Source organism: Perna viridis, chromosome 10 (genome assembly GCF_037379345.1).
Source record: "Perna viridis isolate PV_CMFRI_1.1 ecotype Kerala chromosome 10, ASM3737934v1, whole genome shotgun sequence".
Taxonomy (NCBI): Eukaryota; Metazoa; Mollusca; class Bivalvia; order Mytilida; family Mytilidae; genus Perna; species Perna viridis.
In genome coordinates, this window is record NC_142454.1 from 8345573 (window position 1) to 8358349 (window position 12777).

The 12777-nt window shown below is 32.5% G+C and overlaps 2 protein-coding genes across 17 annotated transcripts in view; one reads left to right on the forward strand and one right to left on the reverse strand.

Moving 5' to 3' along the window:
• LOC148604390 (rho GTPase-activating protein 26-like) overlaps positions 1-490 on the reverse strand; it is a 44093-nt gene extending 43603 nt beyond the window's left edge. For all 16 annotated transcript variants that reach the window (XM_088549925.1, XM_088549916.1, XM_088549921.1 and 13 more), the window contains exon 1: positions 244-490. In XM_088549925.1, the coding sequence (XP_088406051.1) occupies positions 244-397 (154 nt within the window). In that variant the 5' untranslated portion in view covers positions 398-490. The remainder of the gene's footprint in view (positions 1-243) is intronic.
• Positions 491-496: 6 nt separating this feature from the next.
• On the forward strand, positions 497-12777 carry LOC148604391 (zinc finger protein 330 homolog). Its single transcript, XM_088549926.1, has 10 exons — positions 497-675; positions 4188-4207; positions 4730-4800; positions 5206-5285; positions 6479-6605; positions 7261-7365; positions 8456-8502; positions 9664-9781; positions 11068-11235; positions 12570-12777. Exons 1-10 carry the CDS (start codon positions 562-564, stop codon positions 12662-12664), a joined length of 945 nt encoding a protein of 314 aa, XP_088406052.1. The 5' UTR covers positions 497-561; the 3' UTR covers positions 12665-12777.

Consider the following 12777-nt stretch of genomic DNA (forward strand, 5'->3'; position numbering starts at 1 on the left):
CACAATTCTGTATATTACTGAAGCAATTTGGATGTGTCGACGAGCAACCACTGCCTTCAGTGTAGCCATCAATGTACATTTGTACATGTAAAACTGTTATTCTGTCGGTAACGACACTGATTGAAAGATAATATCAGCAGTGACATAATTTACAGATGCAACTATACAAGTACAATGGTATGACATTTCACAATCACAATACTTTTCAGAATAGAAAATATATGTACAACAAGGTATGCTTACTTTTTGATGCTTGTAAGACATCTTTCCCTTCACTGACAAGTGCTTTGATGGCCTTGCTTGTTTTTTCGAGTTCTTTCTCGTGATCATGAAGCTTCTCTCGAAATGTAGGACTGTCAGTTAAGCATTCTGCAAACTCTAAGGGTTCTAGACCCATTTTTAGCAACCTCTGCTGTACAAGAACAGAATGTTTTCACTTTTTTCCGATTTTGACAGATTTTACATTATAAAAAATGGACTTCCTGTTTAAGATAAACGCATGCGCTGAAAGTCAGAATATCACTTACGTTTGAACCACATGTGAAAGCAGAAAGTGTCAAAATGCCGAAGAAGAAAACTGGACAGAGGAAAAAGGCAGAGAAGCAGAGAGAAAGACAAAGAGAAATCAGAACTCAAGAAAAGTCATTGGTTGAAAAACCATGCAACTACATAATGGTACACTGACTTATAGAGTAAAACGACCACTGTCCTGTTTCGGTCTGTAGTGAATATACACCCTACTTGAACATATATAGGGCTAGAGATGTTCTCTCTTGAATGAAAAAAATAAATGTGTTTATATATATCTAGGATAAAGATAAGGAAGGGCCTGGTTATGTTTCATGTATGTCAAATATCTAGGGTCGTAGGGACTCTACTATTGTCACTAGAGACTGGAGTGTTCTAGAATCACTTCCCCAGACACATTTATTATTCAAGCATAACAATCTCTTTGCCACAATATGGATAAATGCAGAAAGCTGTTTTTGTCTTGATCAGATCCGTATGTAATTGGAGAGCATGAAGTATTGAACTTTTTGCCTAGACATCGGAGTGAATTCAGCTGAAGAACTTATCCTTGAAGCCCAGTTTATAAAATGTACATGATCAGTAAAAAAAAATGGTAAAAGTTTTCTTGACCATTTACACATTCCAAGTTTTTTACCCAATTTGCAGTTTGGTTGGAAATTTAGAGAAATAAACTATGGATGACGTTGACAAATAACTAGTAGTGTTTGTCCTTACTTCATATACACAGGGTATTTTATCACTGTAAACTTATAGCCTGTTTACACATTTAAATTTTCCGTAAAAATATGGTCTAAGTTTTCTTGATTGTTTACAAGGTCTGAGTTTTGTTCCCCTATTTGCAGTTTGGTAGGAAATTCAAAGATAAAACAAGTGTGGATGACTTAACTTGTCCAAAATTTTTTTGTACCTTACAATATTTGTCCTTACTTTTGTACATTGGTTTTTGACAGAGATGTCAAGATAGACCTTAATGATATGTCATGGAAGATCTTGATATCCCAGACGACAGGTCTCTCCTTAATCAAACTTTTCCATCATAAACTTGGACTTAATGTTTTCTTTAATGGACTTGGACTAAGTTTTTTGATTGTGTAAACCCTTTCAAAAACTTTGATAAAATACTTTGATGAAATAGAATTCCAGCATAATTTTCTAAAACTTGGACTTAGATGGGAATTGACCAATCAGAAAGAGTTTTATAATTCTACAAGAAAGATATAAACAAATCACATGGATCAAACTTTGACCAAGTTTTTTAAGGAAACTTAGATCATGTAAACAGGGCTTTCAACAGAATGGTTTACTGCATGGCTGTTTAGATTAACTACCTACTACAATTCAGTTAGGTTGTCATGCCATATATCCTCGTTCTCAATTTAGTCATTATATCATGAATAACAAGTTGCTCTTGTGTTTTTTTTTAGTTGGGCTCCAATTATAATTGAAGAGCATGATTCATCTCACAAAATTATTATTTTGATGTCTGAGGATAGAACCCTTGAACTCCTCAATGACTCTAGCAGGGTATAATCTAGGATTCAGTCAATAGAGAAGAGACTTCTCCTCCCTAGAGTGACAGGGAGAAGTGAATCTGGAATGGTGGAGAAATCATACTTCACTGTTAGAATATTTTATATCATTGATATGAAGTTGTATCTCAAGGACATGTATTCCAATAAATAATAAACAAATAAGATAAGTTTTGATACTGTAATTCCATTGTCTATACTTGCAAATGAATAAGTACATTTTTAATAAGTAACTTTAATTGAATATAGTTATGTGATTAGACTGTCATCAAGAACTTGTTTTTAGTCTAAGAATGGTCTGCACCTTCCCGTGGTCTCTTCCTGAAAAAGGTAAAGATTATTTATGTAAATTATCTCAGTTTCGACATTATGATGAGTACATTTGTATTTTAATTGATATAAAGCACATATCAACCTGCACAGACATGTATGTACATGTATGTTTACATGTACATTGTTTAGTGAGATTATTTTCAAATAATTGATAGTTATAATTTAAATTGATAAATGAATGACTGGATCTTGATATAGTAGTCTATTATCTAATAAATTTCACTGATTTTTTTTATTAGTGATAATAGTTAGCTTAATTATCTTTATCTTATCTTAACATTAAGTGTCACTTAAGACCCACGTGCACTCCGACACCTACCAATTATTAATTTTCTTTTAAAACCATTGAAATCACTGTAAGGGTCTCTCATTTAATATATAAATTAATTGTTGTCATCAAATTAAATATTAAATCAAGGAACACTAAATGTACATGTACCTTACCTTTTGCGATTGTTTTCCTTCGATTGTGCACTAATATGTTTCATTCAAATAAGTTCTGCTGGTGTTATCCATTATCCAAGTCACTAAAAGGGGTGAAATATTTTCTGGATTGCTTCCAAATTGGAATGAAATGAAAATTAAGTGAACTTCTTCCAATTAATGTTTTCTCTTTGTTACAACCATTTTGGTTGTTTATTACCTGGAATGACTAGAATTATCTCTCTTTGGTCAAATTTCACAGCAACTTCACTTCTCTTAAACGAACACGACCTGGCAACTTTGAACTATTTTTAAAAATTCTCGGCCACTTAAATCTCCATTTTGCCGCCTAGATTATGCCCTGCTCTAGTAACAAAGAATTAAATCAATTTGTATTTAAATTGATGCCCTGTGAAGGTCCGGGTGTTAAAAGAATAGGCCTGCAGCAGCGCTAAGCTTGTCGTATAAGGCGACTAAACAGTGCTCAGAAACCTAGCCGGGGGCTAGGCGCTCTGCCCACAGAGCAACTGGGATGTGTGCCCCAGGTGGTGGAATGGGGTACCCCTGGCGTGTTGCATGCCTGGGTTGTCAGGCTATAATACGGAAAACCTGACCACAAACCATAGTGGTGCACCGTGTTGGGAAAGATGCCACGTTCCTCGCACGTTAAAGAACCCTGCTGTGGTATTCGATAGGAGTAGGAACCTTTGCGCTCCGCCACAGGAGGCTAAATTGCCCAACCTTACCCACCCACCCACCCCCCCCCCCCCTTTTTCCAGTGGCAATCAAAATTTGTCGACCCTATGATCCATCCTTATTTTTCTCCATTTCATGTTCATCGTCTGAATATAGCTGAAATATTGCTGCTCGGACGTTAAACCCCAACAAACAACAAACAGACAAACATTTAAATTGATTAACTGGTGGTTAGTACATGTAATATAAATACAGGTAGATCATCCAAGCTGGGACACTAATACAATATGAGTGTCTACTGTCAGTTTTAATCCTACAAAATTTATTAAACAGAAGCCCCACAAATCTGATTCTGGAATGTATAAGTATTTTAGTTTGAGAACTTCAGGGCTAATATGACATTATGTGGCTGGACCAGACAGTCTTATATTCTATTGCAAGCCCTGGACATATATTATCAAGAAGAAATAATTGTACATAGAAGTAAAATGTATTTCAGTGAATAAGCTATGCAGTTTTCTTGAACATCTATACAATTCATTTATGTCTATTTGTACCATATTATTGATCATTACTTTTATATTTTAGTACTGTTAACTCCTTAGATTTATATGTATATATATGTGTGTACATGTATTTGTAGCAGTTATGTAATCATACCCATTTCTCTTACAGGAATGTGAACAGTGTAAGAAGTAAGTATGCTGAACACAGTTCTTTAAGAATATGCTTAATATTTTCAGTCTTGGGGCAAAACTAGCTATCAGTAAAATTTTCAAATTGAAAATTTGAATACTTTTAGAATACTTTTCTGTAAGTAGTTACAGGATACTTTGCCACTGTTAAGTTCACATTTGTTTTCCTGACTGTTGAATTTTGTCCTTAAAACTTCATTTGTTAAAATAAGTAATTACACACAAGTTAAAGATAAGCATGAAGTTAGTTGGTATTTGTCTTGTCAAAAGATAACCAAAGGTTATTTTCAGTCAGTCTTCAAAGTAAGTTAACAAAAATTTTCTTTGCTTTTAAGTTAAATTAAAGTAAATTTTGCAAACCCAAAGCATACATCCTTCGGAGTCCTACAATGCTCTTGAAGATTTGAAAACAAGATTTGAGACATTTAGAAGAAATATCTTTTATGTATCTTACATCTTCTCGGCAAGTAGTTACTGTGTCATCACTGTATGTATTAAAATACGTCTTTTTTTCTATTATAGGACCCAGAAGAATAGAGCCTTTTGCTATTTCTGTGATTCTCTGCAAAGATTACCTGTGTGTGGACAATGTGGTAATGTCACTGATAAGTCATGAAAATTAAGGACCAGCTCTGTTCAAGTAAAAGAAATTCTATTAATTAGTTCTCACGTAACACTTGTTGGACAACTCCTTGTTAGAGTTATTGCCCTTGAAAATTTAACCAGATGAGTGATTCAGGCTCCTGGGAGCTTCTTGTTATCGTAGAGGGGAATGTTATACTGTACCAGTTCATCATTCCATCAGAAACTCTCTGTATATGCCATGTCTAAAGTGCTGGTTGTTGATCCTCCTGCTGTTATATTTCTGTTATCTTGGAATAGGTATCGTAGGAACCCAGATTGACTCAACACTTCATGTTATTGATGGCATATGTGAAATAATGTAAAACTAGGTCATTAGATTGAATATATAACTATTAAATACTTTTTATTTCCAGGAAAACAGAAATGTTTAGCAAAGCTTGGAGACTGTGTTATAAAACATCCAAATCAGCACACAACTGGTTTGAATATGGTGGTAAGTCATTCTTAAACGTGCAGACAGGCATTGTCAATATTAATGGTAAGATAAAGCTAAATTATTTTAATGAGTTTATTTGTATAAATTTAAATTAGTTGCAGCTGGTGTTGTGATATTCTTGTATTTAAAAAAAGATGTACGGGCAGACCCATCGAAACCTGCCGGACCGTCGGACCTGTCCGGTAAAATTGTCCCGGGTCCGGTAAATACACGTTGCTTGTCGGCCCGGGTGTCCGATGTTTTTTTCTTACGTTAAAGAAGATTTTCTCAAAACTGAAGTGGTTTTTGTGAATAATAAAACTAGAATGTTTTAATAATTACGTGAATTAGTCTACAGTCTAGCGAGATAGTCAATCAATTTGATTGTAAACAATAATATGTAACTTCCGGTTCATTCGCTACACGTCATTTCGTCCTTTGATATATCGTCCCTTCCGTTGTGTCGCTACTCGTTTACATGTGAAACATGCGGTCATTATATTGTCAAAATAATAATGAAAAAAATAATAAAGTATATTTCTTTTACATCGAAATTGATAAAGATTAATAATTGAACATCTGATAAAACAAATTTTCATTTGAAATTTTGTTGGGTCGAACTTATTTATGGGTCGAATTTCAATTAGACAGGAAGGCTGATTTCCGATTTTTAGGAACCAGATTGATTTACATCAAAAATGTTAGCGTGTCGAGTTTTTTCGGTCAGACAAGTCATCACCTTGTGTCTGACCGAATGTCAGATATGCTTAAAAAAATTTCGATGGGTCTGTACGAGTAAGACACATACTAAAAGCAAGCAACTTTTTGGGTGTTACAGAGGTGTTTACTTATACAGATTTCCTGTATTTTCTACAAATTTTGACTGCAAATTACGATCTACAGATTGTAAACAAAATTACAGAAAACAATGCATTTGACAGTCACTCAGTTATCAAAACACAAGAAAACAAAAACAGACAAGATAACTACCAAATTTGACTCTTCTGCATTTTGAAGGAAAGGTCTGAAGAATATGAAAGGACCTCAGTAAGATTAAATGTTAATTATGGTAGGTCCTGGACTTAGATGTATGACATTTCAATGGTCCTACATCTGATACTGAGAGTCTCAAACCTTAGATTAGTGCTAATTTGAATCCCTGCAATAAATATTAGTAAATGTTCACATGACTTTATGACTGTATATTGTAGGGAGCTATATGTGATTTCTGTGAAGCCTGGGTGTGTCATGGTAGTAAATGTCTGACTACACATGCCTGTACCTGTCCACTGAGAGATGCAGAGTGTACAGAGTGTAAAAGAGGGGTCTGGGACTTTGGTAAGAGAATTTAGTTCATTGTAAGGTGGTGATATTTTACTTCAGGTCTTGGGTCTTTAGTGAAGTTGTGACTACACTTTTCTCACATAAGAAACAAGGAAATTCCAATTTTTACCTGTGCAAGATTTCTTTATCTCATCCATGCATTGGGATGGAACATATGCACTTTCCCGTAAAAAATGGCGTAATCATAAATACTTAGAGAACAATCACATCTTACCTATATGTGCCTGAAATCCTTATAGTGGTAGTGACCATTTCCTTATTAAAGCATTTGGGAAAAAAATAATTGATATAGAATGTGAAAAAAGGGTCATGAATTTAATTTTTTTTTGCCTAGTTGTTTTATTATAATAACAATTTGTCAAGGAACATCTATTAGATAAATCATTAAGTTTTACACAATAAATATATTCCTGTCTGCTGAACTGAAATAGTATGAAATTTTGAAACAAAAAAATAACAACCAATGTTTTGTTCCATTGAAAGAATCTAAAAGCAAGAATGACCAAACTTAATATGAAAACATTACTTTCGATTTGATAGGGGTCAAGTGTTGAATGGCTACTTTCACTTCGAGTGAAGATTGAGTATTTATTTGCTACTTTCATTTTGACAGGGGTCAAGTATTTAATTGCTACTTTCACTTTGGCAGGGGGTCGAGTATTTAATTGCTCATTCTGTAATAAGTTTCTATGTGAAGATGACCAGTTTGAACATCAGGCAAGCTGTCAACAACTGGAGAGTGAGAGCTTTAAATGTAAGTTGATGCATTCATTTCAGGGAGACTTTATTGTCTACACATGTTATAAAAACAATGTTTAATGAAAAATTTTTGAAAATATTTTCGGCAATTTGTACCTATTAAAAGAAATGATCTACATTTTAAATTATTTTGAAAATTGATCTCATAGATTTTTGGAGATTTTTAAAACTGACATATTGCTGGAGTCAATTACAAGATTTTAAAATTTTTAATACAAGTGAGTAATATAGATTATACAATTTAAACTGCTGTTGTTTCTTTGAAAAAAAAGGAATATTTAGACTATGAAATCTGTAAGACACTTCAAAATGTAAAATTATGTGAAAAAGCTTGCGGAAATTAAATCACCACCCTGTGGTTAGAAAGTCTTATGCATTTTAATCACAGGCTTAGAATGGGAGAAATGGATTGTCTTACTTTTTACTTAACCTGGCTTAAAGGGCCATGTGAGCTATTGCCACTTGGTGTCTGTCCCTGTCATCTTCCATATCCTTTATCGTTTTTCAAGTTTTCAGGTTTTCAAAAGTTTCCTCGGACACTACTTGACCAATTAGAACCAAACTTAGTATGAATGTTCCTTAGGGTGTTCTGAATAGAACAGCTTTGGGAATTTTTGATCTGAAGAATATGTGGCTGCCATTCTTAAAATAAAATATACTTGTCAGACAGAAGTTTTTTGCATATATCTCCAAAACTGTTAGGTTTAGACAAATTCTGACATTGGGTAAAATGTTCAACATGATGAGATCTATCTATGGTGAAATTTGCATGTATGTTAGTTAAGCCATGTTATTGCCCTTTTTTTTGACATCTTTTTCTATTTTAATGTTGTCACTTTACAAAATTTTCTCCTCTACTGGACATTTAATGAAAATGATTATTCCTTGGGTACGAGTGTAAGGAATTTTTGATCCGTTGAAAAACATGGCAGCGTTTTCTAAAGTAGAATGTTGCTTATCATGACAGATGAGCGATTCATGATGCTCTTTAGAGCCTCTAGTTTCACTCACTGATGACTTTGAAAATCTTTCAAATTTTCTTATAAGAGAATATAAACTAACACCCATTACATTTGTTCCATTAGGTGTATCCTGCAATAAGTTAGGGCAGTTATCGTGTCTCAGATGCAAGGTAAGTCATTGCATTGTGTTGCTGAGTTGTGTGATATAATGATATTTTCATATTAAGTTTGGATTGAAAGTATGGGTAAAATTGGCCCCTTGCTTTTGTGAAAATTGATGTTTGAGTCACAGCAAACTTTTACTTGTTGAACAAAAGTATTAAAATCTAAAGTTGAATTGCCTATATTTATAACTTCTCTGTAATGAAAATTTTGTTAATATCATTGGTCAAAATAGCTGGTTTTCTTAAATTTTACATAATCAGAAGGTAAATTACCTATTCAACTTGAAATACAAGTGTTCACAGCAATGTAGATCCATGGAATTTCTCAATATTCTGATACATTTGTTTATTTTATCTGAACTCCTAAAGAAATGGTTGGTCTAGGTTGGTGCAGGGATCTCAGATTTAAACAAAACATATATTTTACCAAAATGCAGCTTTTTTTTGCAAAAGTAGAAGAAAAAAAGAAAAATAATTCCAATATGGTAATGTAACTGTACTGCATTTAATTCAAAATAATATGCAGATTTGTTGCATTTTATTACTTCGATTATGTATATATTCAGCCTAGTTGGGGGCCAAAAACAACCCTAGGTGTACCTTGCCCTTCAAAAAAATTTATGTCTTGATATCTGTTTGTCTAATTATGGATAAGTTAAAGTATCTTTTTTGTCTCTGAAGAAGTAACCTCTATCATGTGGTGCATACTAAATAACTTGTGAGTTATTTTCAGTGTGCACTATATACTCTGAGATAATTTGAATTGACAGAAAAAATCAGCCATTCACTTCAATTTACAGTAGTTAATTCTGAATCGGCAAACAATGTCATATGACGTCATAGTCACATGATCAAATTATGTCTGTGAAATGAAAAATGAATAAGTAGCAACCATTTAGAAGAAACCTATCCAAATTATAAATTATTCATGTATGTAGTACTTCAGTTTATTGCAATATTAAGAGATAATATTGTAATAGATTTGTACTGATTGTTCCTTTACATGTAAATAATTTTTTTGTGTGTTTATTTATAGTTGCCATGTATTGTGTTATGGACTGGATTTTTCTTGACTCGGCCATAATATTTGACTTTTAAATTTGGGTATTGAAAATTAAGCATGGTTTCTCTTGGTTTAATTGTGATACATGTACTTCAATATTTCAGATTTGCTTCTGTGATGACCATGTAAGACGAAAAGGATTTAAGTATAATAAAGGTCAACCAATCCCCTGTCCTAAATGTGGATTCAATACACAGGAGACTAAAGATATGAGTATCAACAGTAAGTACTTAGCATTGTTAGGGTTGAAGGTCAAACCTTTTCCTTTCCTAAATGTGGATTCAATACACAGGAGACTAAAGACATGAGTATCAACAGTAAGTACCTAGCAATGTTAAGGTTAAAGGTCAAACCTTTTTCCTGCCTGTGTGATTGCAGTTCACATAAGACTGAAGATAGGGGTGATATAAGTAAGTGATTTGTTATAATTCCATTTGAACCTATATCATGTTCAACAACTGGATTTATTAAACTGGTGACTCTAGATACAGACCTAATATAATTTCCCTTCAAGCAGAATTTTTTTTTTTTTTTTTTTTCAAATCTGGATGGTTCTTTTTTGACTCAATACACAGGCAAATGATTTTAATGTGAAATTCATTTTAATCAAGCTTCACATGGTATTCACTTGAACTGCACATAAAATTAGTGTGGTTTTCATGTGAAATTCATTTAAAATGAATTGCATGTTAACGATTCATGTGAAATTCAAGTAAAGGCTTGATTCACCTGAATTTCACGTAAACTCTGTCACAAAGTTTATTTGCTCAATTCAGGTGAAAATCTTGTGAAATTTGTGTGAAAACCATATGGAATAATTTTCCCTGTGTAGAAGGCTCAAATCTTTTAAATGATTTGTTTAGTTTGGAAAGCAAACATAATTTTCAAAATGATTTGTCAAATTTTGAAAGCAAACTTCAAGTGTGGAAATATGAATCTTCATTTTGACTTTTCATGTTTAAACCATAAATTTTAAACATTGTCTCCAAAGATTAAGATTATATGTATTAACAGTGAATAAAAAGATTTTTAATGGTAATTTCATCCAAATTGTCCTCATTAGATAGGTGGGAGTCAAGTTTAAGTGAAAAACATATCAACCTCAATATTTAAAAAGAGTGTTTTTTTCACAATAATTCTTGTCTCCTGTCACAGGCCATTTTTTTTTCATGAAAAGAAATGAAAGTGGATGGCATTTATTTTTACCTATTTATTTCCTGAGAGTGATGGCGGTGCTTTAATTCTCTAGAACAAAATGATAAGGGAGGTGTTATTTTGTTTTTATTTTATTAGAATGGTAATAAAATGGGCAATGATGCAGACATGAAAGAGATTAGACAGGGCCTACTTTCCAAGATCTTTTTTAGTTGGCCTTCAATACAAATTATTTTTTACCAAAGGTCACCGAGACAAAGCTTATCTGTGAGTTTCTTCAGTTTTTTTCCTTAGACTTAGTATAAAGTAAAGTTACAAAGAAAATAAAATCATATATTTCTTTTTTTTTCCAGCTCGTCGCTATGACTACGGTCGACAAAGGGGACCTGATGATGATTATGTTGATGATGAGTTTTCCTACCAGGAGTATGATTTTGGTGGTGCTGGTGGATTCTCCTTTGGTGGAGTTAAATATGAAGGGAATGATGAGGATGACGATGATGATGATGATTATGAAGAAGGTAAATAGTATTGAATCCATTAAGTATTCGTCTCTGTAAGAATCGGGCATTAGGTGAAAAACCCACAGATTTGACTTTGCTCCATCAGAATCAAGGCAAAAAAGGCAAGATTTTCCATATCATTTTGGTAAATTGAATTGTAATACTGAAAAGGAACATTTCAAGGGCAGATAATTCATGTTAAAAACTTAATGTTGCTAACATTCTATTGAAAAATTTCTGAGCAATTCCAGTGATGCAAAAATCAAATGGTGGTCTTTTCAAATAGAGTGAAATTGTTTCATCAGATCAGTGGGTTTTTCCCATTTTGCCTGATTCTTACAAAAACTTATACTTATTAAATAGTTTTGTATGGATTTTATAGCTATATTAGTTTAATAAATATAAGCTTTAAACTTAAAATAAAAAAAAATTCAACTTTAACTATTGAACATGAAGAAATTTTAAAAGTTAAACAATTTTTTTGTTGATAATTTTTTTAAAAATTGGATATCTCACACAATTTTATTCCCTCAAAATCAAACTGTAGCTACAGTGAGTTTTCGATATTTTTTTTGGTTTTTTTTTTTATTTTAAGTCCATATAAAATTCAGACATTGCCAATGGTAAAGTTATTCATGGTGTAGAAAAGCCCACCAAACAAACAATGCTTTTTCAGTCTACATATTCTATACTTTCACGTAATGATAATCTTTTGTGCATTCAAATCTGCTCTTTTTAGAAAATCATACATTCATCTCGCACTAAAATTAACTAAATCTAGCCCAATCAAGAACGATAACTCTAGCAATGTGCTAATTTCATGTACAATCTATATAAATTTTATCTCAAAAGCGCAACCCCAATAAAAAAAATTTGACTGGTTATATGATCTATAACGGTTTCTAAACAAGAAATAAAACGAAGTTTGGTGGGTTTCTGACATGCATGAATCACCTTCTGCCTGATTTTTATAAAGACTTCTACTTAAGTATTTGTATTCATTTGAAATATGTTTTTATTAGTTTTGAATATCATTTTTACAGTATAAATTCCACTGAAAATTCCACTGATTTTACATTCATAAAATAAATCATGAAATTATTAATTATCTGGATCGTCAGTCAAAGTGGAAAGTCCAACTTGAACCCCTGAATTTTACTGAATTATTTATAATTCTGTGAAAATAAGAAATTTGTTCCTGGTCTGCATGATCACATGCTGATTATCTTCAGTATATTTATTTTTTTTTTTTTTTATTTAACTTAAAAATACGAGATCTTAGTTCAAAGAGTAAGGATTTGAAAAAAAGTAGTTGTAATTAGAGGAAAACAATTAAGTTTCGTATCTTGTAGATGATGATGATGAAGATGATGAGGATGAGGACGAAGAAGACTTAGTAGAGGAACTTAAGGAGCTGAAAATGGATGCAGCAACCATAAAGACCTGAACATAAACGTCTATTGCTCAACGATATTTATAAAACAACTTTATTTGATGCTTACTATTGTTAAGAAAATTTAAAGTTAAAATTAAAATTATTAAAGTATTAATCTATTACAA

Excerpts from the sequence above, each read along its gene's own strand:
- LOC148604391 (XM_088549926.1), top strand. The coding sequence starts at position 562 with ATGCCGAAGAAGAAAACTGGACAGAGGAAAAAGGCAGAGAAGCAGAGA. Across the intron at positions 6,606-7,260 it reads AAGAGGGGTCTGGGACTTTG|GGGGTCGAGTATTTAATTGC; the intron begins GTAAGAGAATTT and ends TCACTTTGGCAG. Across the intron at positions 11,236-12,569 it reads TGATGATGATTATGAAGAAG|ATGATGATGATGAAGATGAT; the intron begins GTAAATAGTATT and ends CGTATCTTGTAG.